The sequence below is a fragment of the Toxotes jaculatrix genome, chromosome 20, assembly GCF_017976425.1.
Source record: "Toxotes jaculatrix isolate fToxJac2 chromosome 20, fToxJac2.pri, whole genome shotgun sequence".
Classification (NCBI taxonomy): domain Eukaryota; kingdom Metazoa; phylum Chordata; class Actinopteri; family Toxotidae; genus Toxotes; species Toxotes jaculatrix.
In genome coordinates this window covers 6060435-6085120 of record NC_054413.1, presented here as the reverse complement: position 1 = coordinate 6085120, position 24686 = coordinate 6060435, and the positions used below count along the sequence as shown (strand labels likewise).

The window sequence follows — 24686 nt, the reverse complement described above, 5'->3', positions numbered from 1 at the left end:
TAAGACTGTGATTCCTGCATCCACAGAGTTTCTTCAGATGCTGAATGAAGAGTCTTGTACCAGCTTTCTTGAACATTTAAGCTGATATATTTATAAAACTTGAAAATCCTCTTTATTAGACCTCTCAACCTTTACATGCACAGCTTATATTCTTTTTATTTGTATAAGTTAATTCTTAGTGTTTAAATATTTCTGCAATAAACTGTGTTTACTTTGCTTGAGCCAGTTTTCTATTGTTCTTTTTTTCTCACGTCGCGCTTTTCGATCCTCTCGCGAGATCTCGTCAAACTGCGACCTATTGGTTGTTCATCCTTCGTGACGTATCGGCGCGTCCAAATCACCCGGGAAAATTTTCATCCTGACACTCAACAAAACACCAAACACCTCAGAGTCTGGTTCTGCGCTGAAACCGTCCTCAAAATGCCCGCCACTTCAGAGCTACACACCGAGGAGCTGCACACGGAGGGCGGCTGTAAGACAGAGGCGAGTCCGGCTGCGGAGAAAAAGACGTTCGGTGTTTTCTGCGATGAACGCGGGTATCTGGATCAGATCGAGTACATCCTGCAGCACGGCCGCAGGAAGGGAGACCGAACCGGGACCGGAGTGGTCTCTGTGTTCGGTGCTCAGGCCAGATACAGTCTGCGAGGTCAGTTAGTTTGGATTTTAATCTGTGTTTACTCGTTTCAGATCCTCTGCTGAAGTAAAAGAGCAACAATACTTCAAAATAAAAGTAAAAAAGTAAAAAATTATTCTTGCAATAATCGTTAAGGTTGAGGTCATTTTAATGGTTTTATACATAGTGTACATATTGTCTGATCTCCAACAATGCACAGGTTTTTTGGATAATGTTTTGTTTGGAAAAAATCTGCAGAAGTAACTAGTAAAATTCAGTAACAATTATAAAAGTGCACAGTTTTCCATTTGCAATGAATATAACATGAGCTGAAAAGGTACAGGACTTACATGATCCTTCGTCATGTTCTGTATGTAGGTTGGGCCCATGAGGAACAAGGAACTGCAGTGCAGAGAGACCAAAGCCGTGTGTGTGGCCATTTAGAAACAGTGTCACCATTACATAGTTTGTCCACCAGAGGGCAGCGAGTTTAGGAAGCTCGGTTTCCAGCTGTGAAATTTAAAGTGCATATTTTGGTTACAAATTTTTAATAATCACATTTAAGTTATCTATAAAATGTGCAACTGAAAACAACTTGCAGTGAATGATTACCTGGTCAGTAATGTCAATTAACCTGCTTTTTTTTTTTTTTTTCTTTTTTTTTTTTTGTAGACCAGTTTCCCTTGCTGACAACCAAGAGAGTGTTCTGGAAAGGGATCCTTGAAGAGTTGCTGTGGTTTATTAAGGTCAGGATGATAAGAAAAGATTCAGGTGTTGAAATTTTTGCAATTTAGGTGAACTAATCCTTTAAGTTCACATGTCTCTTTGAGGTTTTGTGTCAAAACACACTGAAGCGCTGCTATTTTCCAACGTGTCATAGGGATCAACAAATGCCAAGGAGCTCTCGGAGAAAGGGGTGAGGATTTGGGATGCCAACGGCTCCCGGGAGTTCCTGGACAACCTTGGGTTCACAAACAGAGAGGAGGGAGACCTGGGACCTGTGTACGGTTTCCAGTGGAGGCACTTTGGTGCAGAATACACAAACATGCATGCAGGTACAGTGTGTTTGGTCCTTTTCTGTCTGAAAGTGTGTATTAAGAATTATGCACTGGTCTTTCTTCTGACTGATTCCTTCCTTCAACAGATTACACAGGACAAGGTGTTGACCAGCTGCAGAAAGTCATTGACACCATCAAAAAAAATCCAGAGGACAGGAGGATCATCATGTGCGCTTGGAACGCCAAAGGTCCGGTAGATACCAAAAGTTAACTAGAGGTGTAGAGCTCTCTTAAATCTCATAAAATTTAAATCTCTTCCTGCTCCTGCTTTTGCAGATCTGCCCCTCATGGCTCTGCCCCCCTGCCACGCCCTCTGCCAGTTCTACGTGTGTGACGGCGAACTGTCGTGTCAGCTGTACCAGCGCTCAGGTGACATGGGTCTGGGGGTGCCATTCAATATCGCCAGCTACGCGCTGCTTACCTACATGATCGCCCATATTACAGGACTCAAGGTAAGAGCAGTGTGCACATGTCAAACCTCTAATTATTAGATCACCTGCTGTGTACTCTGTTACCTCAGCTGTCGTGTTTTTAACTCTGTCCCTTCAGCCTGGGGACTTTGTTCACACGCTGGGAGACGCTCACATCTACGTCAACCACATTGAACCTCTCAAAGTGCAGGTGGGTTAGTTAAAACACTTTTTAATCTCTCTGGTCTTTACTGGATTTTAAACTTACACAAGTTCACCTGTCTAAACTTGCAGCTCCAGAGAGAGATCCGCCCCTTCCCCAAGCTGAAGATCCTGAGAAAAGTGGAGAGTATCAATGATTTCCGTGCAGAGGACTTTGAGATTTGTGACTACAACCCCCATCCCACCATCAAGATGCAGATGGCTGTGTAACAGTCCCAGTCTGAAGACAATTAGGGATGAATCTGGTGCATGTTGGAGGGAAAAGTGTCTTAGAAAGTCAGTTATCACATTGTTCTTTATTTATAGTATGACTGCTTCACTTTCATGTTTATTACCAAGATCATACATATGTTTTAAAAGTTTATCTAAATCATAAAAAAAGATGTAAGTGGGTAATTTTCTTTTGTGATTTTTGGTGAACTAAACCTTTAAACCATGTTAAGTTCCTGCAAAAGTTGTTTTATCTCCAGCGTAAAAAAAAAATCTACACTTGGATTTTCTGTAGCTGAACTGCTAATGTACTGAAATCCTCTGAAATGTGTTTAATTTTGCTTATTTTAAATATGATTAATCTATTTCTGTAAATAAAAAGTTACATTTGGTGTCAGCTTTTGTTGCACGGACGTGTCATTGACATGCATCACGAAACTAGTAGCAATTAAACCGTTCACTCTAAGTGTAAAATTGAAATTATGTAATTTAAAAAAAAAATCACAGCTGGCTGAGTTTTGTTAATGTAACTCAAACCAGTCTAATTATACGTCTTGCAGAACCTTCGGTGACATGTTCAAGATAAACTCCTCATTTTTTCCTGTGCAGCTTCCATGTGTCTCCTTCAGGATACTGGTGTCTCTGCACTGATGACTCCAGCATCTCACAGGAATAGCCCGGATCCTGAGAGCAGTCACAGCAATAAGTGTGAATAGTGTAAAATAGAAAAGTCTGGTTTTAGAGTAATGCACAAATTAAACTTTGTGTTTTGTGATTTACAGTTTGCACCTCTGTCGTACCTTTGGGGGCATGTAGTGGGCGTCTCGAATCACCACGGGGCAGGTGAAGTGTTCGTGGAGGTGCTCCACATATTCACACATCCTGGAGATAAAGTTGCGATGCTGATTAAAATGTGCGAATCAGACACGATCGACAGCTCGAAACAAAAACACATCCCGCTCTTACCGGTCGCTGAGACTCGCAGACACACAGATGTAGTCAAACAGAATCAGATGCTGGACGAGCTCACAGAGACCGACTCCTCCAGCATGAGGACAAACGGGCACTAAGGAGAAAGAAATAGCATGTGTGTTGTAACCTTGTTGACATAAGTAGCACAGTTTGGATATGATAATACTGAAATGTCAAAAAATATCACTGAATACTTGGAATTACTAATAGCTGAGGTTGATTTTTAGGTTGTTTTAATTTTCAGCTCTTTAGTCGATCTATTTCTTTGGTATTAGCACATTTAACCATTTATCCATTTTCCACATGCAACATTTCCAGGGAAGCAACTGGTCCTGAAAATAGGAAATGTTACCACAGTTTACTGGAGGTTTTCAGAACAGAGAATATATAACTCTGTGACTGTTGTCACGTTTGACCTCCTACCCTGGAACTTATGGGCCATGAGAAGCACAGCGAGGTTTTCATTGACGCTGCCCAGCCGACAGCTGTCTATTTGGACAAACTGCAGTGCGGAGGCCTGGAGGAACTGCTTAAACATCACCCTGTTATGACACTGGAAATGAAAAAGTGAATTAGACGTTTCATCAGTTAGTGTATGTATCCTAGGACGAACCTGAGTTCTCACCTGCTCCCCTGTTGCCACTCCAATCCCAAGTGGAGCCAAAGCCTGCAACAACAAAGTCGAATATCTTTTATCAGTTTTCAGCCATGGGTGGATTACTGATTTGGATAACTTCTTTCTTACCTTGGAGATAGCAGCGTGGCCCAGGATGTCATCTGGAGACGTGGGCTCCTCGATCCAAAGAGGCTTGAACTCAGAGAGGCTGGACACCCAGCTGATGGCCTCGGCTACGTCCCATCTCTGGTTGGCATCAATCATCTAACACAAAAACACTTTACCACGCTGTCATTTCCTAAAATAAATACAACGGTCAGAGCAAAGAAAACAAACTTACCAGCGTGTTATTTGGTCCAATCATCTGCCTGATGAGTCGACACCTGCGAATGTCATCCTCGAGATCAGAGCCGACTTTCACCTTAAACTTGGTCCAGCCGTTTTTAAGTGCATCTGTGCAGAGCTTCAGGAAAAACACAGCACAGTCACAAAAAAAAAAAAAAACATTTGTTGAACTAGAGATAACGTCATGCATTATTTTTAAAGTGCAGAGACCTGTTTGAGCTGCTGGTCTGAGTATCCAAGCCAAGCACAGGAGGTGGTGTATGCTGGATAACCCTCTTTCAGCATCTGATCCTCTGGCAGGTGAAAGAAGCAGTCCACACAGGTAATAAATACTTGAGGAGAAGTATGTTTTAATAGAGCAATCATGGAGTGTAGGGGCCTATTATACTGACTAATAACACTCCTGTTAGTTTCTAAAGAGGCAATTTTGTTCAACAAAATCCCATTCAGCCATGTAATTAATGACTCTTTCTTAGCGTGCTCACCTCTCTGCCGTTTGCCCTCCTGCGCATTCACAAGTATGTCTGAATTGGAAAAGAGAAGCAGAAAGAGTCAGTTGCTTTGACTACACTGCACATAGAAATCAGGGATTTTGAACTGTACTGGATACAGTCTGTGCACCATAAAAAGGTCTCACCTAGAGCCTCCTTCTCTGTAAGCACATCAGTGATGTATCTGAAGTCAATGCACGAGACAATCTGCTCGGGACGCTGAACTGACACAGATACAGCATGATATTTCCCTTGTGATCACATCCCGGACACGAATCTTCGATCTAAATTTCCTGTGACTCACCATGTCAACAAGCAGCTTCCACAGCGGCTGCAGGAAAATGATGACAACATGCTGTGAGTCATGTGGAGTCACACTTGTGAAGGAGAAATACCGTTTTCCATGTACTGGCTCATCTAATGGCCCCACCTTCCCCTCCGTCCTCGCCCACAGGTCCCACACTGCGTTCAGAACTGCAGCGGTGGCCAGGTGGATCACTCCTTTCTCTGGTCCTAACTGTTTCAGAAAAGACAAACGATTTTAAAAAGCCACCCTTGACACTGACAAAACAAACATCAAACATTTCAGTAGTAGACCTAGAAGCAATAAGCTATGATGGTACCAAACAGAATTTATGTGGCTCTTTTTTTTATATAGGTCAGTATAATGGTGTTCTGGGTGAGGAGACAGAAGCCAGATGGTTAAAGGAATCCATGACAAGATAAGAGGAGGTAAATCACTCTCTCCGTGTTGTAAAAGAAGGATGCAGGGAAAAAAAAAAAATCTCATCTGGTGAACACATCACGTTCAGTATCACCCATGTTTGTGCGCATGCTCTTACCCATCTCATCTGGCTATCACTGGTCAGGAGGCGATAAAACCCACGGAAGTCGCTCACAATCTCCTGCAAGGATTTCCCAACAACCAGTCCCGCCAGGGCCTCCACAGCACACACCACTGCGTGGTTAAAATCAGGCAAACATTAACGAACATTACCAAAAGATGGCAGCAAACTGGCAAACAAGAAAATAAGTGTCAGCTTATTGACTAATGACAACTTTTCTGACACTTGCATCACAGGTTTTTATGTTTGTGTTTTGTGTTATTGAGCTATGAGTTATTTATGTAGAACAATAACTGCACAAATACAGCTATAATGGAATTTTCGCAAGAAGTCGAAATTCGGGAGCACTTGAACGCAGCAGCAACCCTGAGACCAAAATCCGCGGTGGTCCTGCTGTGAAGCTTCATGTTTCGGAATGTGCATGAATCTTACCGATCTCGGTGCCTTTTCCTAAAGTAAACGTGAGGCCGAAGCCTTTGAGCCCGCGGTCCGTGTCCAGGACCACATATGCGGCTGAGTAGTCCGGGTCTGTGTGCTGCAGTGTGGAAAGTTACAGTGAAGAGGAACTCGGGAGTCAGTTCACTCAGAGTTCTAAGTTTGAGCACAGTGAGTAGAGTTTCCGCAGAACAGATCCAGCTGCAGAAACTTGCTTACCATCGCATCTGAGCCGTGCTGCTCCAAAGACGTCGGGAATCTCACATCCCTCACAGTCAGATTCATAATTCTGTGCAACATTGTGGCACCGAGATTTTTCACGAGTCTTGTGATTCAGGTTCTGTTCCGGGTGGTTTCCTCTGAAGTGACCTTTAACAGGTCGATCCCACCCACCTCGTCCTGCCATTGGTTTAAACATTGCCCTGCAGGTGACACTTAAAGAGACAAATCCAAATAGCTCGTGTCTAACGAGAAAAGAAGGTGTAAAATTAAGTTTATTGTACAAATTCCCCAGATGAGTCTCCGCCCACTCCCTCCCTCCCTCCCTCCCAAATATAATATGCAATATTGTCCATTTCATTAATAATATAAAATGAGGATTTCATAATATACAAAGCCCTTCTTTACAAGCTCAGCTATCAATAATTCCATTAGAATACTGTCCAGATGAGTCCATACGGGAGGAAAATGCAAAGAGAAAATCACTATAAAAAAAAAAAAAAACTGTCACTGTCGTACAAATAGTTTTTGCAGAGCCACCTTGGATACATGAACTTGAGAGTTCTTCAGCAGTTACATTTTGGAAGATAAGACGGTTGTTTACAACTTATCTGTTTCTTTTTTTCTTGTTCTCCACCTTCATGAAATATTCCTGTGGCCAGTCAAATCCTCCTGCATGCTTGATTGGCAGCAGTTTCACATGTATAGAGTCATTCCAGCTTGGCCAGAAGCCACAAGTCCATGAGGTTCATCACCGCGTGACTTACCTTGCTGTAAAACCCGGTGACACATTATACAGACCGTTTTTATGTAAGCACGTCTCTGTAGTCATCACAGTGAGATTATACAAGAAATTGTTATAAAACAAAAAAAAAAGTCTAAGCAGAGATTTCTGGATGTTGATGGACAGTGAGGAAAGACTTCAAATGAAGCTATAAAACCATGTCCACATGATATGAATAAATTCTTGAAATAATAAATTCTTAAAGGAACATAACTTTAAAAAAAAATTAAAAACCAAGAGACCAGAGAGGAATAACACAGTGTGAGTCTTTCTCTAGTCGCCCATTTGTAACAAATAAAAAAAAAAACTAAATTGCACCGTAGCTGATAAAATGTAAATAAAGTTAAGCTGTGTGGGATTTGCTTTTAAATAATCACTGTCAAATGGACTGCGATAATGACCATCAACCCCCTGAGAGCTTCTCCTTATGAGTTTAACATATTATTTCTGTCAATAATTAATTCGTTCCGAAATTAATTCGCATAATTTACTAATCTACCACAAAGACTACAATTTGGATAAAAATGTGTGAGATCTCCACATTGATACACACGAGAGGCCTGCTACTCTCAATAAAATGTTTTTCTTTTGTTTATCACAGCTTATTTCACAGCAACATGGTGCTGTGTTCGTGAGCTGTGCATGTAAAACAGCTGAAATAAATGTGTGTGTCCATATCCACAATCTGCCAATGTGTACATGATGATTAAATCCACCCCCGAAAAAAATCTGAAATTCACACAGCTAAGACGCGAGCAGTACCATGAATGAAAACAAAAAAAAAAAAAAGAAAACTGGTGGGCTATAAGTTCTCCCCAGGCTGATACTGTGGCTCTGTGGCGGTGAAATAGTCCTCCAGGAAAGACTGGAGATACTCGAACGTGGGCCTCTCGTCCGGCTCCTTCTTCCAGCAGAGCTTCATCATCTCGTGCAGGGACTCGGGGCACCCCTGGGGGCAGGGCATGCGGTAGCCTCGCTCCACCTGCTCTAGCACCTCCCGGTTCACCATACCTGAGGAGGAGACGAAACTTTGAGAAAAAAAAAAAACAAATCCTAGTTTGTTCTGTAATTTTTTTTGTGTGATTAACAAAGTACAATGAGCTTTACAAGGGGGTGGTGGGCAGATTTTTGTAACTTCCGGATGGAGCCAGACGAGCTGTTTCCTCCCTCTTATCAGTCTTTACTCTAATTCCTTATTCCTTAAATCAATTATGTAAACTGCTGTTTTATTATTTTCTGTCAGTGGACTAATCTATTAATCGTTTCAGCTCAGATATAAAGTCGAGAGCTGTGTGAAAGTAGTGCAGAACACTGCAGGCACTGCTCCCCAGGGCAGTATCAGTCTGGCAGATGGTTATAAAAAAAAAAAGAGTGGTGTTCAATCTCCTGATCGTTCCCCACCAGATGGTCTCATCTAATCTCAAATACGTGTGTGTGTGCGTGTGTCTGTGTGTGTGTGTGTGTGTGTGTGTGTGTGTGTGTGGATGCCAGTGTTACCCCTGCAGAAGCATAAACAACCAGTGCAGACAATGTCAGACAGATTTACTTCATCCTCTGACATTAACAAACACGCCAGCTTGACGTCTGCTGGCAGACTGAAAGCTGATAACTACGGCCGTGATTCACCACCCTCTGACGCTGGGATTTTTTTCCCCCTCACATCCGGCGTGTGTATCACTGCGTGTAACGTGTGTGGACACTGTCATTTACCTGGGTAAGGCACTCTGCCTTTGGTGACGAGCTCGGTGAGTAAGATCCCGAAGGACCAGACGTCTGACTTGATGGTGAAGCGGCCGTACAGCGCAGCCTCTGGGGCCGTCCATTTAATAGGAAATTTGGCTCCTGATTGTGATGGAGGGGACAGGAGAGGAGAGGAAAGAGGTCAAGTGATCCCACTAGAGGGCGTATGTGTTCATTTCTGGCTTCATTTATGGGAAATCACAATGGCGACTGTGGCCCATCATGACATAATGATGTTCCCTGTTGATTCCATCATTTGGGTTTAAACAGACTAACCAGTACACATCACAGAAAAGCCTTAATGTCTCATAGAATTTAATGCAAGGCTGCAACTTTTTGGAAATTTTTAGAAAAATCTTCCCTTGCTTAACTAAATTCACCCAGAGGTTTCTCTGATAAAGCTTTACTTGGTCTGGAATGAGCAGTAGCTTCAGGTGGCTACCGTTTTAGATAAATATTGCTATTTGACATTAGACATTAGACATTGACATTAGCTGGTTTTGATATTGATGTTTCATTGGTTTCTTCCTTCCTCAAAGACACAAATCTCAAAACGCTGGCCACATAAAACCAAAATGATCAACATGTTTAGATGTGAAGTGAGGAAACATTTTTGTGTAATGTGGTGAACTTGCCCTTTAAGCAGCAGACGGAGCAGAGAGACGAAATCTCACAGTGTGTGAAAAGCGCAACTAAACAGAGAGAACAGGAGCATCTGGTTTCCACTACTGGCCTAATACACCATGATAGGAGACAACAGGGAGTTTGTCCTCGCTGTGAGGTCGCTGCTCTATCCATTTCTACCTTGACACCTCATTCACCTGTGACTCAGACTGTCTGTGTGTGTGTGTCTGTGTGTGAGTGTGTGTGTACCAACCTTGCCTGGCTGTGTACTCATTGTCCTCTATCAACCTGGCCAGACCAAAGTCGGCGATCTTGCACACCAGGTTGTCGCCCACGAGGATATTGGCAGCGCGCAGATCCCTGTGGATGTAGTTCATCCTCTCGATGAAAGCCATGCCGTCAGCGATCTAGAGACAGAGAATGTGACAGCGTTTCGTGACCGCTGCTTCAGTAAATAATTTTAGCTCCTCACACTCTGAACATCAAGCCATTTGTCAGACATAAAGAGAAAAATAAAAGTGAAAGAACAAACGCAAAGCGTGCCAAATCTGGGAGAGGAAGAGGCTGTCATTCTTTTTTTTTTAAGCTGAAGCTTAAAATAGAGCTCTAAACTTAACTGTATGAAATGTCGTGAAACAAACAAACAAAAAAAAAGCAGGTATTCGTGGTTTGTCTTACCTTTGCAGCCATGTCCACCAGCAAGACGAGCTTCAAGAATTTGCCATCGCCTTCTTTGAGAAAGTCAAGCAGGCTTCCTGTAAAAACAGCAAAACCGAGAAGTCCGAAACGCAGGACGGCCACGATACACTGTAGGTGCAACTGATGGGACTGTGAGTGAGCTGCATACTAATATGCTGCTTTATGAAATGTTAAATATTTCAATTAAACCCTCCATACTTACCATACCTCGCTGGAAAATTAAACTGAATATTACATTAAGCTTGGCTGATGGTGCAGGCTCTGTGAGCTTGGTTTGAGATTCATAGAGATATCTAATCAATATTTCTTATTTAGTGTCTATCAGAGGAAGTATATTTCTATGTGTATAGCAGAGGAACCGCGGGAAAATACTACAGCAGTTGCTCTATGAGATCACAACACACTGTGGACATTTAAATACCCCACGAATGCAGAAAAACAAAACATATGCTCGCACACACGTCATACAGTTAACATTTATACACACATAAATCGAATTAATCATAAAACCCTGGGAAAAAAAAAAAACCCCATTGCAGCTGAAGCTATGAAAGCCTCCCACAAAACTACTGCAGTTTTCAATTAACCATCCCAGTTTCAGGCCTCGAGGAACCACAAGGGACTTTCAAGGACTTTCAATCTGTACAGCATATTAATTAAAACGTCCATAAAATTTAAATTTTTCCTTTAAGGAAATCAGCATGCATATATCTGACATCACTGCTGTGCCTGAAAAGCCAAGGCTGCATGATCATGATTTTGTGCCTGAAAGGTCTATGGGCTCAGACTGGATTTTGTTATGCTTTTCTTTAAAAATAGACCTCATCAGCGTCATCTTAACAGGAAACCGCTGAGTTCTCCAGGGCTGGTGGTTCTTAGAAAATCAGTTTAATTGCTAATCAAAAATGCCAGCCTGCAGCATTTTTAGGGTACGTTTCAGGCATGTGTTCACCTTTGGTCATGTATTCTGTAACAATGTAGATGGGTTCCTCAGACACCACAGCATAGAGAGGCACCAGTTTGTCGTGTCTGAGCTTCTTCATGATCTGAGCCTCTTGGAGGAAGGCCTCAGGCGACATGGTTCCTGGTTTCAGCGTCTTTATGGCCACCTTAGTGGTGCCATTCCACGTGCCTGCAGAGACAAAGACGGGGAGAAAAGCCCACAGGCCGCAGGGGTAATCAGTGTTGTTAATGGGCTGGGAGCAAGACAATATCATTAATTAGCTCTTGTAATTGCTCTGACATGCGCTGTCATGCATGCACTTCTCCGAAAAATATCCCTGGGATGAGCAGATACAAGCTCGCTATTCAACAAGGAGCTCATAAATTTGGCTGGTGCTGTCCTCCTGACTTGGACAATCTCTGGAGATAAAGAAGACACAACAAACAGAGGAAGCTACTGCAGGAAGTGGATAATTCCCCAGTTTGGACAAAAATAGACACAATAAATAGAGGCTTCGGACTGTTTGTGTGTGTTTGATTTATGTGCTTGGTGTCTGCATTTCCGACATAAATCTGGGCTGATCTTGTATTTCCCGGTCTATATTATTACAGATGAATAATAGACAAATATATGACGCCAGAAAATATTTTTTTTGTACATGTCCCAACGTGTCTTGTCTGTCTTACACTTACCCATCCAGACCTCTCCAAAGCAGCCCTGGCCCAGTTTGAGCTCCAGTCGTAGGGACTCCCGGGGAATCTCCCAGGCATCTTTAGCAAGCCCCTGGGTCTGAGGCTTGACCGTGGGGCAAACCGTGGTCAGCTTGTGGCAAAGCCCGTCGGCATGCTCTGTGACGAAGTGAGACACCGAGATCAAAACACTGCATTTCACACAGCAGCGCCACACACGCACACACAAACGCCCATGAGTCTCTGAACCAGCGCAACACAGCCTTTTTAAAGCCAGTCCTTTTCATGCATCGATGCATTTCATTTGATACGCATGAATTTAGATGCTGTTATACTAACTGTGATGAAATATAAATGAGATGAAGTGGCTCTTTAACACACCAAAACCCTCTCCAGAGTCACTCTGAAATGAGGCGGGATTGTAGCGATTTAACCTCAGGCTAAAGATGAGGTGGGACAAGACTCAAAATCATAACTGCACCATCAATTATTACTAAAATTACAGGCTATTCATCTCCTTTGGTAACACTCTGGGGCCTACTGCAGGGTTGCACGGCAAACTACACGGTGGCACAGAGCAGCGGGTGGGACTGAGGGTAATTTTCAGGATAATTCCTCGAGGTGTGATGAAAGATTGTGATGAATAATGAATGGGAGGAGAGAGAAAAACAGAGTGAGCAGGAAGCTTTGCAAACCACATACCTGTATAGTGTTTGACAAGCTTCTGTAATGTGTCAAACTGCGCTCGTGTGGTGATGTAGTATCCCCCGTTGTCAAGCTTGCGGATCTTGTAGTGTTTCACATTGTCTCCTTTGGCTTCATCCCAGTCTCGTATGGAGAGGGAATAAGCACCTGGAGGAGGCAAGAGAAATGTTCTTTAATCGTCTAAACACAACGATCGGTGATTCGACTGCGTGGTGCATAAAGAATGGAAGTTTAGAGAGGCAAGCTGGGATGATTTTAGCCATGCTAGTGCCGCGGCGCTAGGCATGGCAGTGTTGGTTGGTTCGTCACATCGTAAACTAAGATGCTGACATGAGCATTTAACTCACAGCCCTGCTGTGCTCATCAGTACAGCTTCACAGACCTGCTGGCACTGCTGTAGACTTTTAGCCTTCTCATACGTTGCTTTCTCTGTTACCTGCTCTTTCTACTTTTGTTCTTTCTGTAAATCTCTTTGTAACTTCTGTTTTGAAAAGTGCTACATTCATAAAAATTTGCTCACTTGACAGTTCGACTTGTTCTCTAAATGCCACCACACCCGTGACCTTCAGCTGACGTCGCTGCGGAGAAGCCTAGCAACACAATTTTAAGCTCTGCGATGCTACCAAAATCCTCAGTGGGAACTGCAGTGGGCTTCGTACCTTAGGTTTAGCACACGCTTTTAACCTTTGACCTTTTAACCAAAGAACCTTTTCTGTCACAGTTGCTCATCTTTTGTGATGATGATTAAATCTGGAAAGCTTAGTGTCCATCCAAGCTTTAAAGTGCTCCAGCTGCTGGCAGGCTAACACTGTCTATCCAAAACTTCAGGATGGCAGAAAACAACTTTATGAACAAGCAATTATCACCTTTAGTAGTTTCACTTTCTCGCACCAGGAAAGTTCCACGATGGTTCCCTGTATTCAGCAGCAACCTCTCAGCGTCTTTGCGGCCCATTTTACCAAAATACCACCTGCAAAAACACATGAAAGAAATGTACATGCTGCTCAAGAACAACACATTAACCACATATCTTAACGTATAACATCCAAATCATATTATGATGTTTGTTGCATGTTGTGAAGCTGTTAACGTTGGACTATGTGCTTTGATGCAAGCCATGTGAGATGAGATCATGCCAGTGGCATTAGTCTCCTGGTGTAGCTGCCGTAAATGGAGTAATGAGGTTATAAGAAGCAGCGACAAGGCCTTACTCCTCAGCCTGGATGGAGTCAGCAGGGGCCACATAATTGCTCGGGATGTAGCCTTTCTTCCCCGTGTTGATGGAGCGAGCCTCCCACCAGTCTCCTTCTCTGCAGGAGGACAGTGACACAGGAGAGATGAGATGAATGACCGAGGACTGGTGCTTCTTTATCCTAGTATGACTGATACTGGGAATGAAAACTGGTTACTGATGAATAATTTACAGGTCAACCTTGTATAAAATTATACACCTTTGTAGCTTATTCGAAAGGTTTGAACTGTAAAATCTGTTTTTATTTCAAATCCCTTTGTTTTATCCCAAATTCTCTCTTCAGCTTTTCTGCTAAGACCTACAAGTTTCAAAAATTTTTTGAACTGCTTTTAAAATGTGTTTCTACTATCCTCCATCTACTTTACATTATAATGCTATAACCTCAAGCAACATCTCAGCACTGTCCAAGGTCCGCGGTGCCGTGCAGCATCAGGAAACAAGTAGCAATCTCACTCATTCATGAAGGCAGATACACACCGAACAGGTGCAGCTGAGGCTTACCGCTCGAAAGAAAGGCATCTCGTAATCACGCATTCAAACAAATGTTCCACACACACAGAGAAATTAAGACATATTCTTACGTATTGTTGATGATCTGGAAGCGATCTCCCTTTTTAAACGTAAGATCATCCGACGTTCTGGCTTCATAGTCGTACAAGGCCACAAAGAACGTAACGCCACCTAAAAACGCAAGAACAGACCCACAAATGAATACATAACCGCACGCGCTGTAGAGGGACCCAATCAGGAAGCAGCAGGTTTGTTTGTGTGTGTGACTGTTTAAAGATCAATTTAAGGACATAAATCTGTCTCATCGAGGTCTGAGGGCTCATACTGCATTGATTTTCTTTGGCTTGTAGTTTTACAGTATGAGTGCTTCTGACACTATATACTATATGTGCTGTATATACACAATATATTAAACCAGTTTTTAAAAGGATTGTCTCCCTGTCACAATCTACATCTCATCAGGCATTCTTAAATATTGAGTAAGCTGTTGGCTCAAATTAAACACTACAATACATAGCTCAGTAATTGATAGTGTAAATCAACTCCCGTCCCGTGCCCATTCTGCCTACTGTGCAGCCACACGCCCAGACAGATGACATTCATATACCAACCACTGACAACAATGCTGTCAACAGTAATCCCATTATGTCCTGCAGAAAGCAAATACCACGGCAGTGCCACCTTCACCCCTCCTCTGAGAGCAGATAATCCAACAAGGAGGAGGATTACAACCTAAATCCCACCTAAACAGGAGGGTTCAATCTCAACCTCATCTCTTTGCTCTCAGGATCGCTGTAAGCTACCCAGACACGTTTAGAGTGATCACAGCTGATAGCAGGACCTGTGTTAAATCAGGGGAAAGCTAGTTAAAATAACAAAGACTGTGTCATTAGCAGTGATATCAACGTGTGGGCTTAGCATACTGACCAAGCTAAGCTCAGTGTTTAGTATATGTACATATTTTAGTTGATTAACTGTTTTTCTTTAATACAAATCAGTTTAAATTTATACTTTAAATTGCTGCTGAAAATTGTCCCAGTCTCCACAATGTAATTTACATAACATTCATTTAAAAAAAAAAAAAACAGATGGTATTAAAGATTAAATACCACACGCTATTATGGAAATACTACCAGAGAAAGCCGATTTAAGAGAAGAAGGATTAGTTCAAAAACTAAAAGCCAGTGTTTCACTTTAAAAGATGCACTCATCATTAAAGCTAATTTGCTAAAACATGAAAAACATTAGTAATGTCCTTTAAGTATGACATTAAGAGGGCAACGCTCTCCATGAAGACCATTATCAGCATTTAAATAACATCTGAAAAAAAAACCAAAGAAAATCTACTCACTTGAGACAGCACCAGAGAATGAGTTGGACACAGGACCAGAGAAGGAGGACGACATCCCTCCGAAGGGAGTTATGGCAGATGAGGATCCACCAAAAGGTGTGAGGGTGTGATTAAAATTTGTAGCCGCTGAGCCAGATGTGGATGAGGGAGGCTGATTCTGCTGCAGCTGGGTGGGATCCGGCCCGTAGTGACCTACATGAGGTGTGGCGGTGGCGGCGGCGGCGTTGGGGTCCGACGCCAGGGAATTCTCTGGCTGGTACTTCATTGTGGGGCCTTTGTCCTCTTTGCTCTTTATGCAGCCCATCGTCTCGCCCTTACTGAACAGACACAACACAAAGCCTTCAATTTAATGCCAGCACATTGAACAATATAAAAACAGCATCCAACTCATCACTTGCCTTTAGGGGCCAAGGGAGGTGCAGGATTAACGACTGCAACATAAAGCACTGGAACATGCGGTATGAAATGAAAATTTAATGACCTGATATGATCATGTGAATCATTTTGTTGTTGTTGATGTAACTGCTAAGACTATAAGCCATGTGGTAACTGGGACATATGGGTAAATGCTAAATCCGCTTTGAATCACTCACAAGTCAAACGTTGCCATGTAGATTCAACTGTATGCATGTGGTGATTATCAGTTTATACTGTAGTGATCTATTACGTCGTCGTTGTTCCATGAAGGGATTTCTTAATGCTCACATACAAATGATTAACGTCAATCTGAAGCTATTCTGCCGTGAAATGGAGAAAAATAAGAACCATTTTCAGTATCAGTGCTGCGTTTGACATCTCCCTCTCTGGGGCCATCAGCCCATGGATGGATTACTAAAAGAGCCTACCAAGCACAGGCCCTGTGACCTAAGGGGCCCAGAGAGAGACTGAAAGAGCCACCACAAAGAGACTCAACACAACTACACGCAGATGCAAAGGCAAAATGCTAAATGACCACCACAGAGACAAACAACATCTCTGACTTCACGTGCAAAATGTTATGGAAAAACACAAAATGACAAAAAAAAACAAAACATGGCTGCACTGTTTGTATTTGTCTGTTTGTAGTTTGGGTGTCTTGCCCCTAAACAGAAGAGGTGAGGGGCCTTTTCCGTGTCTGTGCCCAGGGGCCCGTTGTCTCGTAGTCCATCCATGCCTCAGCCTGGCCCCAGCTAAAAGATTCGAAACACTCGTGTGTCTCCATCTGCGTGGTTGTCATTCCTCCTTCTAACATAATTTAGCCGGAGTCACTGAGGCATTCTTTTGCGAGGTGAAGGCCCGGAAAATGTGGAGACAATCAGACACGCTCATAAAGAAGCCCGAGCTCGGGCAGATCAGAACAGTTTAATTCACCAAGAACAGCGGCTGCTTACACGCTGACACGTTAAAACAATAGAGGATTGAAGTGAAAGAGAAGCTTTTATTTAGAGCAGAGAAGATGTTGAGTATGAAAACAGACTAAACCAACCTGGTGCTGCTGAGCAGCATTGTGGTTGGTGATGGGGTGACAGTTCACCGAGTCGTAGGGTTGCAATCATGCATCATTGAAAGAGAAGAGGATCTGCTGGAGCAGTAATACATCTTTCACTGATTTTGGAACAGTGGCCTTGATGTTGGGAGGTGGGAGGGATTTTTTTTCCTCATCAGAGAGGGAGGGGAGTAATCGGGAGTTCATCGAGTTCTCCATCTGAACTGCCAAGGAAATCAAGAAAATGGGGACAAACCGCAGAAGCCTTCCAAAGATTCAGAACACTTTGCTCAAATAAAACCGTACAACCAGTTAAATTGCAGGTTACAGCTCATGCTGAGCACTGGTGGTACTCTAAAAAACCGTTTTATGAGTGGTCTGTCACTGGAGATGCGTCAAAATGAAACAGATTTCTTAAAAATCTCTTCAAAGGAACTCACCAATAAATCTAATCTCAGATGTTAGATCTACAGCCAGTATCTTGAGAATGTTGGCATGGAAAAAAGACTTTCAGTTTGCGAGCCAACCTTTCCTTTAACCTTGAGACAAAATCAGTGTTATGGAAAGCAGAGGGCTTCACTCAGTGGCTTGGTCAACGATGGCGGGCTTGTATTTCATCATCGGACAGATGAGAGCCTGGCTCATCGGGTCAGTGGTGAACTTACCACGCTGTAAAACACTGGCCGGTGTCCCAGGAATATTTGCACTTTAAACTGAAGACAGTTCTGCCTTCTAAAAATGAGACATAGGACGTTTCATAAAAGAGACATCGCTCTTGCAAAATTATCACAAATGCACAAATACTGAGCTGAACTGACAGAGCCTTTTAAAGTCCATTGCTGACAAAATAAAGGACGACTTTACTTTCTGCTGGTTGCAAGAGAAGCTGCCTGTTTTGTTTTTTTTTTTTTTTTGGCTGCTGGTCAGTATAAGGAAGCAGTTTTAGGACATCTTAAAGATTAAATGAACATTCAATTAATTAAACTAAAAAGAAATGCTTAATAAATTATTAAAGTTACCATTAGTAGCAAACCTAATATGGGTAAATGGTATAATCAGCAAGGAAAAATCTTTTCTTGCATTTTTTACATTGTAGGTTTTAGCCAGAGTTGGAGAGAAAAAGTGGTGCATAGCTCATCTGTCAGCAGAGAGCATGTGCACCGACACACCTGTTCCCTTGCCATATTCCTACCGACAGTAAAAGGAAATATGATATACGGTCCACCATCTTCACTGATAGCTCAGCTAAAACAGCATCGTACTGCAGATGAAACCGATTCTTCTGAAGAGATATTATTAAATGTGTGCTATCTATGACAAGACATTACTTTTTGCACCCATGAAACACAATATGTGTCCCATGATTCTTAGCAAATCTGGAGTGATAAGAAGACAACTGCAGAGCAAAAGAATAATTCAGATTAAATTCCCACTAGTGGCTGTGTGGGCACAAAGAAAATGATTTATATCTACTGTAGAGACAGAGAGACAGCAGGTTGGTAGAATGAGTGGGACAGTGCCAGCTCTGCCAGCTTGAACTACTAGGAGGATTTGCCCTAAGAGGATAATAACAGAAAGCAAAAAAAAAAAAGGAGTGCCCATCAGGGCCTGGAGCTGAAACACTGCCGACCCCTGACTCCGACTGGTCATTTTGGCCTGTATTGACCTTCAATATCCTTCATGTGAAAAGCACAAACAGCGAGCAGAGTCCCGGAGCGACAGGATCCCTGTGGGAGGGCTCTTAAGGACTCTTGGCTGTGATGATACAAAGCAGACTGGCTTTTCCCGGAGCCTCTGAATCAGCTCAGCCAGCCGTCTATCAGTGCCACATCGCTTCAATCAGCCAGCCATCACATAACGACACCACGGGCTTTGTCCACACATCATCAGATCGCAGCACCAGAGCGAGAATGCAATGACCCTAGATGAGGTGAAAAATTTGGCGACAATAATATTGTGTGTCGGGTGGTATTTAAGGGGCATAAAGTGTGAACGTGAAAAAAATCCACAGTAACAGGAGAGATCACACCTTTGCTGAGTGGCTCTTAAATATCAAAACGTCTCACTGACATTTACATCCAAGCCTCAACACAAGATCATTCCTGAACAGCAGAGCCCTGAACAAGGAAAATCTGCCTCGCTGCTATTTATAGCAACTTATTCTAATTGCTGACAACATCCCATCCACTGCCCCCCAGGAAGATAACATGACCTACAACAGCACATCGCACGCAAACACAAGAGGACTCCCAGTCCCACCAGTTAGAGCTGCAAAAGACACAATGAGAGAGGAAGGTGAAGGGTCGAACCGAGGAAGTTTACATGTCATCACACACGCACAAACATACATTTATACAGAAGCTCTTTCCTCTGTCTGATTTGGAAAGACACTGTGCTATTGTCTTAGTGCTGCAGAGAGAGATAAAATGAGGACAAAGCAAGCTTGACTTTTCAATCAAAGCACTGCAATTTGGTTCAGACAGTTTGAAATGATCCACTGAAGGCAAAAAATATTCTCCTTTTTTTTTCAGGCAACTTGACTGTGAAATCTCAGAAACAAAGACGTGTATTCCCTTTGCTGGTATGTGTGAGACTAATGTCGGTAGCAGTACCACAGACGAGACTCTATCTTTAATTTTCTACCTCCAGTGAGGTCAGATTGCCCTGTGAGCTTTCTTAGACCTGATGGCTGGTAGGGATTCAGGGTCTTGCTCAAGGACACTTGAGCAGGGGGGACAGTTGCCAACACCTGGTCTGAAACACAATAACTACTACCTGGTCGCTAAAAGGTGAAAACAAACACAGAGCAGCTCGGGAACTATTATTTTCCAGATTAGCTGATTGATCTGAGAAAAGCATCAAATTCTCACACTTGAGGAGCTGAAAACATCACATTTCTGGCCTTTGACGAAGTGACAAAAGAAGTTATTTGAAGATAAAAATAATTGCCGATTATTTTTCTGATTGAGTCATAGACTTACTGTTGCAGCTCTACTTTGGACTCTTCTAAAACATGTTGGATTTTTAACAACACCAGCCTGTTGTTATGCGTTATGAAGGCTTCCAACACAGTCAATATGGCTGGAAAAAAAGAACATTTATTTGTTGACGTCTGAACAGGATCCAGATGTTCCACCGAAGAACCAAGTCCTCCATGAACATCTGAGGTTTCTTGTGACCTTTGACCTCTTGTCCCTGCTTGTTTTCATCTCGAACATTTGCAGTTTCATGGACTGTTTTAAAGGCATCCTCTCCTCTCACGCTCTCACTTCTACAAGCTTGAGTGTCTTTGTTGAATTCTCAGCTGTCAGCTTTATTTATGTTGGCTCATATATTTCAGCCAGTGCATACCTATATGAACTGTTTAACAGAGGCTTGGAGAGAGCTGCGTACGCTGAACCAAAAGCAGACCACACTGAATCAGCTTCCACCGTCGGCTGTGGAAGAAAAAACATTTACTATGGCTGCTCAAACCATCTCTCTGTGAAATCTAAGCTGTGAAACCAAAACTTTTCGTATTCTCATGTTACATTCATAATTCGAACCTGCACCCTTCTTATCAACGACCTGGCCGACAGCTTCCTTCCCCCGCTCCGACCACAGAGTGAGAATTCCACACAGGCTTCACAAAATGCTGATAAGACAGATGAGAGCTCGTTTTTTTTTTTCTCTCTCTCCCTGGCACTCGCTGATAACCAGATTAGCAAAGAGGTTTTGTACTTGCAGTGGTCATGGTTCAGAATTTTAAAGAAGGCTGCAGAGACAAAGTTTAGATGAGTAAGCTGAAAGTGCAGGATTATTTCAGGGCGTTGTTGCTCGCATTTACAGTCCTGGCGGTCAGAGACGAGTAGATAACTACAGTTGTACTGTGTCTTACGAACGCGCACTTCCAAAGAATAGACAGGGTTAATCAACAGCTAAGAATCAGATGGAAGGATGTGTTAGTGAAGTATACACTCTGACTGAACAGATGTAGTTCAGATCCTCCATTTTAGATATGAAACTGTAAAGCTCGTTTTTAAAAAAAAAGGCATCACATGCATAATAAATGAACGAAAACCAATGATTTCTAAAATATATTTGAGACTTTTTAGCATCTCACAAGATCAAACAGCCTCCACTCCCCCGAGGTTTAGATCATCTAGACTCTAATGAAGTTGACATTTGGCTGGCTAAGAGTCAGACAGCCGAGCTGAAGGGCTGTAGGATGCTGGAGTTCCTCCATCCATCAGCCGGTGGTCTGAGTGAAACCCTGCCCAGCGTCTCGTTGGACAGCTGTGAGCGGCTGACGCTGCGGCTGCAGACAGGAAGGGTCTCCGGAGCTTTACTGGGCTTCAGATCTGCAACAGATGCTGCCTGCCACCATCCACCACATTCCTCTGGTGCCAAAGGGTTAAAACTGGGGTGTGGACAAATATCATGTGACGATATGGATGTAAAGCCTCAGAGCGTTCGAGAGAAACATCAATAAATGGGTCATAATGAGATTTACACTGTACTGGCTGTAGAGTTCTGTTGCAAGAGCACTCCGAGTAAACTGATCCTGAAGCTTACAAAAGATTGGGGGCAAGAAAAGACTTGTAAAGGAGTTCGATTTGAGAAGGAGTAAATACAGCCTGAAGATCTTTCTTGGAAATGACTGTAGAGACTTGAGAGTGCTTGAGCATTTTTATTTACATGTTCAGCCTCCTAACTCTACAGCTGTCTTTATCAGCAATACTTCAGTCTTGAGGATTTTCAAGTTAATATGTGCGGGAAAAAAAATCACTACACTAAACCTCACTGAACAGCTTTTTGTTGTACTCGTGTTGTGTCAGTATTGTGCTGCCAGAGAACAGACATCACACATTTTCTAGACTAACAGCTCTTTTGGGAATACCTGAATACTGGCACCTGAGTATTGGGTAAACGTGAGCTATTTTGGGAATCTGAGCGTGTCTACAACCATCCACTTGTCAGCACATAACTGGGCTGGGTGTTTGAAGTGTCAACATCTAACAGAGGGACTGTAAAAACCCATGTGACAGCCTGGATTAGGCTGTTTTCTCTGGCAAAAACCTATTCACTAAAAATGTGATTCTTTAAAGGTTTTGCTGCTGGTTTCAGCAGTTTTGGACCCAGCGTTAGAAACTGGAGGGGTCTGGCTCAAACACAGTAGAGACATCAAGATATTTACTACAGAGGCACAGGCCGTTCCTTTCTTTATTTTGCTTGTGTTTTTTAAATTTTGCCCACACAAGGTTTTAGGGAAATCTTACAAAAACTGACAAATGATTTAGCTGCAGGGTAGGGACAGAGCATACAGCTGCTGACTGTCCACTCAGACCTGGGAACCTCCCACTGTTTAGAGCGCTTCTTCTGGGTGATTATAAGGAAGCTGAATCTTATGACGGGAAACTTTTGTATGGCTGATTTTATTTGTAGAGATTAGGAAAGAAGACAAAGTTCTCTGTTTGCAGAGTAAAATAAGACGTTGTACTTGTAAGCATGACAAAGTAAACATAACTATGAGTCCAGAAAGTTGCTGGTCAGTCATTATCTGTGTAGTGATGCTATATTTGAATGGCATGTATCTTAGAAATCTCAGCATTCCTCTTTAATTTCCTTCACTCCAAAGCTAACCAGGCCTTATACGGGCTCAAACCAGCAATGATTCAGTTCATAGTTGTTGCTCAGAATAAGCTGCCTCTGTTACACGACTTATTATCTAGTCACTTTAAGTGTGACAGTCAGTGAGTTTACTTAGAGTCGGCTTCAAAGAACTGTGTGGGTACTGATGACAGTCCCCCAGCCCCTGCCCTCCAAGTGGAAATGGATCTACTGCGCTAAGAACTATAGAGCGACAGAACACACAGAAACTGTGACTCAGCTGTTTAATGGCTAAGTTTGAATTCAGACTGTACAAACTGACAGCATCGTCAAAAGGGCCTGAACCTCCTCCTCCTCCTCCTCCACCACCACCTCCTCCTCCACCTCCTCCTCCTCATCAGCCTGATACAGAACCCAGAATAATCTGAATCAGCGTGAGTCAAAGAACAAAGGGTTAGATATTTGAAATGATGAGGTGGCACTGGTGCCTCTTGTGTCTGGGTCTCATTGGAGTCAGCTGGACTTTTGATGAAAACAGTAAGTGGGCGAACATCTGCTAACAGTGGCTGAAGCAGATGAAAACTGAGAATGTTTGTTTTTTTTATGTTTTTTTTTTTTTTTTAAATACCAGATGATAATAATTAAATCCATTTATTCACAGGGGTTTTCACTTTTTAACCTTAACCTCAAGTTAAGCTTTTTGACTGTGATAATTAAACCATCTAACATGAACTATTTAACACATTTAAATCACTGTAATGGTATTTTACTGGAACATATCCCTGATATAATGACCTTGTCCTACTTTAAAGTATTTATCTGCTCTTCGATATGGTTTCACTCATATTCCTCTGGGACTTCAGACACATGCTCTGTATTCACTGATGTTCTTCCTTCATATAAAAGATTTAATGAATTCTCTACAGCTCCTGGTTTGCAGGGAAAACTGCAGTACACACTACAACCTACAGACAGGTATATGTTCGGACTATAATAAGACAGCTCCATTCCTTTGTTGATGACAGGTCAGACAGGCGAGCAGCTGCTGCGCTTCGGCCCATCCTTATCTGATCCTGCAGCTCTGACAAAAGACCAGTTTAATCTGAGCTTTTACCTTCACGAATCCGCGTCCTTCTTTGGGTGTTTTCTCCTTTTTCCTTCCACCCCTTGAATCAGATCCGGGAAAGGAAAAAAAAAAAGAAAGAAAAGAAAGATCCGAGTTATTCCAAGCGGGACCGAGCCGCCTTCATCCTCACTTCATCCATCCAGCAGAGGAACTGTGGTCAGATTTAGTGCTGAAGTTAAATCAAAGCAGCTCAAGTGTTACAGTCCTTAAGGATGGCGGAGCTGATGGAGGAGGCAGTCATTGTTTTCAGGAAGGAGAGGTCAGAGAGGAGGAATCCCGCAGCGGCATGACAGTGATTTAGAAAAAAAAAAAGAAGAAGAAAAGAAAGTGAGATCCTAAAGTATTCCACCTCTTTGTAGCTTCTACTTCCTACTACTAAACTTGCATAAACCCCCACACAACAACATGGCCGACCCTGCCTGCGGGACTGGAGCCACACAGCTGGAGATACAGACACAGATCCGTCCGGTACAGCTGATCTGAGAACAGCGGGGAGACGACACACACAGAATCACAGAAGGGAAACCGGCTGTTTAAAAGAATGATAATAATAAAAAAATAATAATAATATAAACGTTATGTCGGTGCAGAGGGAGAGCGGACGGACGAGTTGAGGATGGTTTCATGCACAAAAAAAGGGGGACTCGGAGCGTCCTCAGCTTGTGCCGTTTTCAGTCACATACACGGAACTGTAGCGCCCTCTGCTGGTTGTAAGGCTGATACCGCAGCTGTCAGGGAGGTCTCACCTGTGTGGTTGCTGTTATTGGACAGTT

General features: G+C 42.8%; 3 protein-coding genes across 4 annotated transcripts; 1 reads left to right on the top strand and 2 right to left on the bottom strand.

The window, feature by feature from the left end:
* Nucleotides 1-349: 349 nt before the first annotated feature.
* On the top strand, nt 350-2910 carry tyms (thymidylate synthetase). The gene is made up of 7 exons (XM_041066213.1): nt 350-646; nt 1286-1359; nt 1494-1668; nt 1758-1859; nt 1948-2123; nt 2221-2292; nt 2376-2910. The coding sequence occupies exons 1-7, from the start codon at nt 421-423 to the stop codon at nt 2511-2513; spliced, it is 963 nt and encodes a 320-aa protein (XP_040922147.1). The 5' UTR covers nt 350-420; the 3' UTR covers nt 2514-2910.
* Nucleotides 2900-6567, bottom strand: enosf1 (enolase superfamily member 1). 2 transcript variants are annotated; one of them, XM_041066211.1, is made up of 15 exons: nt 6437-6567; nt 6215-6317; nt 5780-5895; nt 5368-5454; nt 5242-5268; nt 5084-5156; nt 4932-4970; nt 4657-4739; nt 4442-4564; nt 4231-4365; nt 4111-4152; nt 3909-4038; nt 3480-3579; nt 3314-3395; nt 2900-3197 (listed from the first exon to the last, which is right to left on the bottom strand). In XM_041066211.1, the coding sequence occupies exons 1-15, from the start codon at nt 6515-6517 to the stop codon at nt 3105-3107; spliced, it is 1314 nt and encodes a 437-aa protein (XP_040922145.1). In that variant the 5' UTR covers nt 6518-6567; the 3' UTR covers nt 2900-3104. The 2 variants fall into 2 exon arrangements, with proteins under 2 accessions (XP_040922145.1, XP_040922146.1); XM_041066212.1 differs by lacking the exon at nt 6215-6317 and having other exon boundaries at nt 6437-6554.
* A 215-nt stretch (nt 6568-6782) lies between these two features.
* LOC121200524 (tyrosine-protein kinase yes-like) lies at nt 6783-24377 on the bottom strand. The gene is made up of 12 exons (XM_041065880.1): nt 23902-24377; nt 15734-16050; nt 14454-14553; nt 13832-13930; nt 13487-13590; nt 12618-12767; nt 11919-12074; nt 11236-11415; nt 10263-10339; nt 9838-9991; nt 8931-9062; nt 6783-8231 (listed from the first exon to the last, which is right to left on the bottom strand). Exons 2-12 carry the CDS (start codon nt 16035-16037, stop codon nt 8023-8025), a joined length of 1665 nt encoding a protein of 554 aa, XP_040921814.1. The 5' UTR covers nt 16038-16050; nt 23902-24377; the 3' UTR covers nt 6783-8022.
* Between the last annotated feature and the right edge of the window lie 309 nt (nt 24378-24686).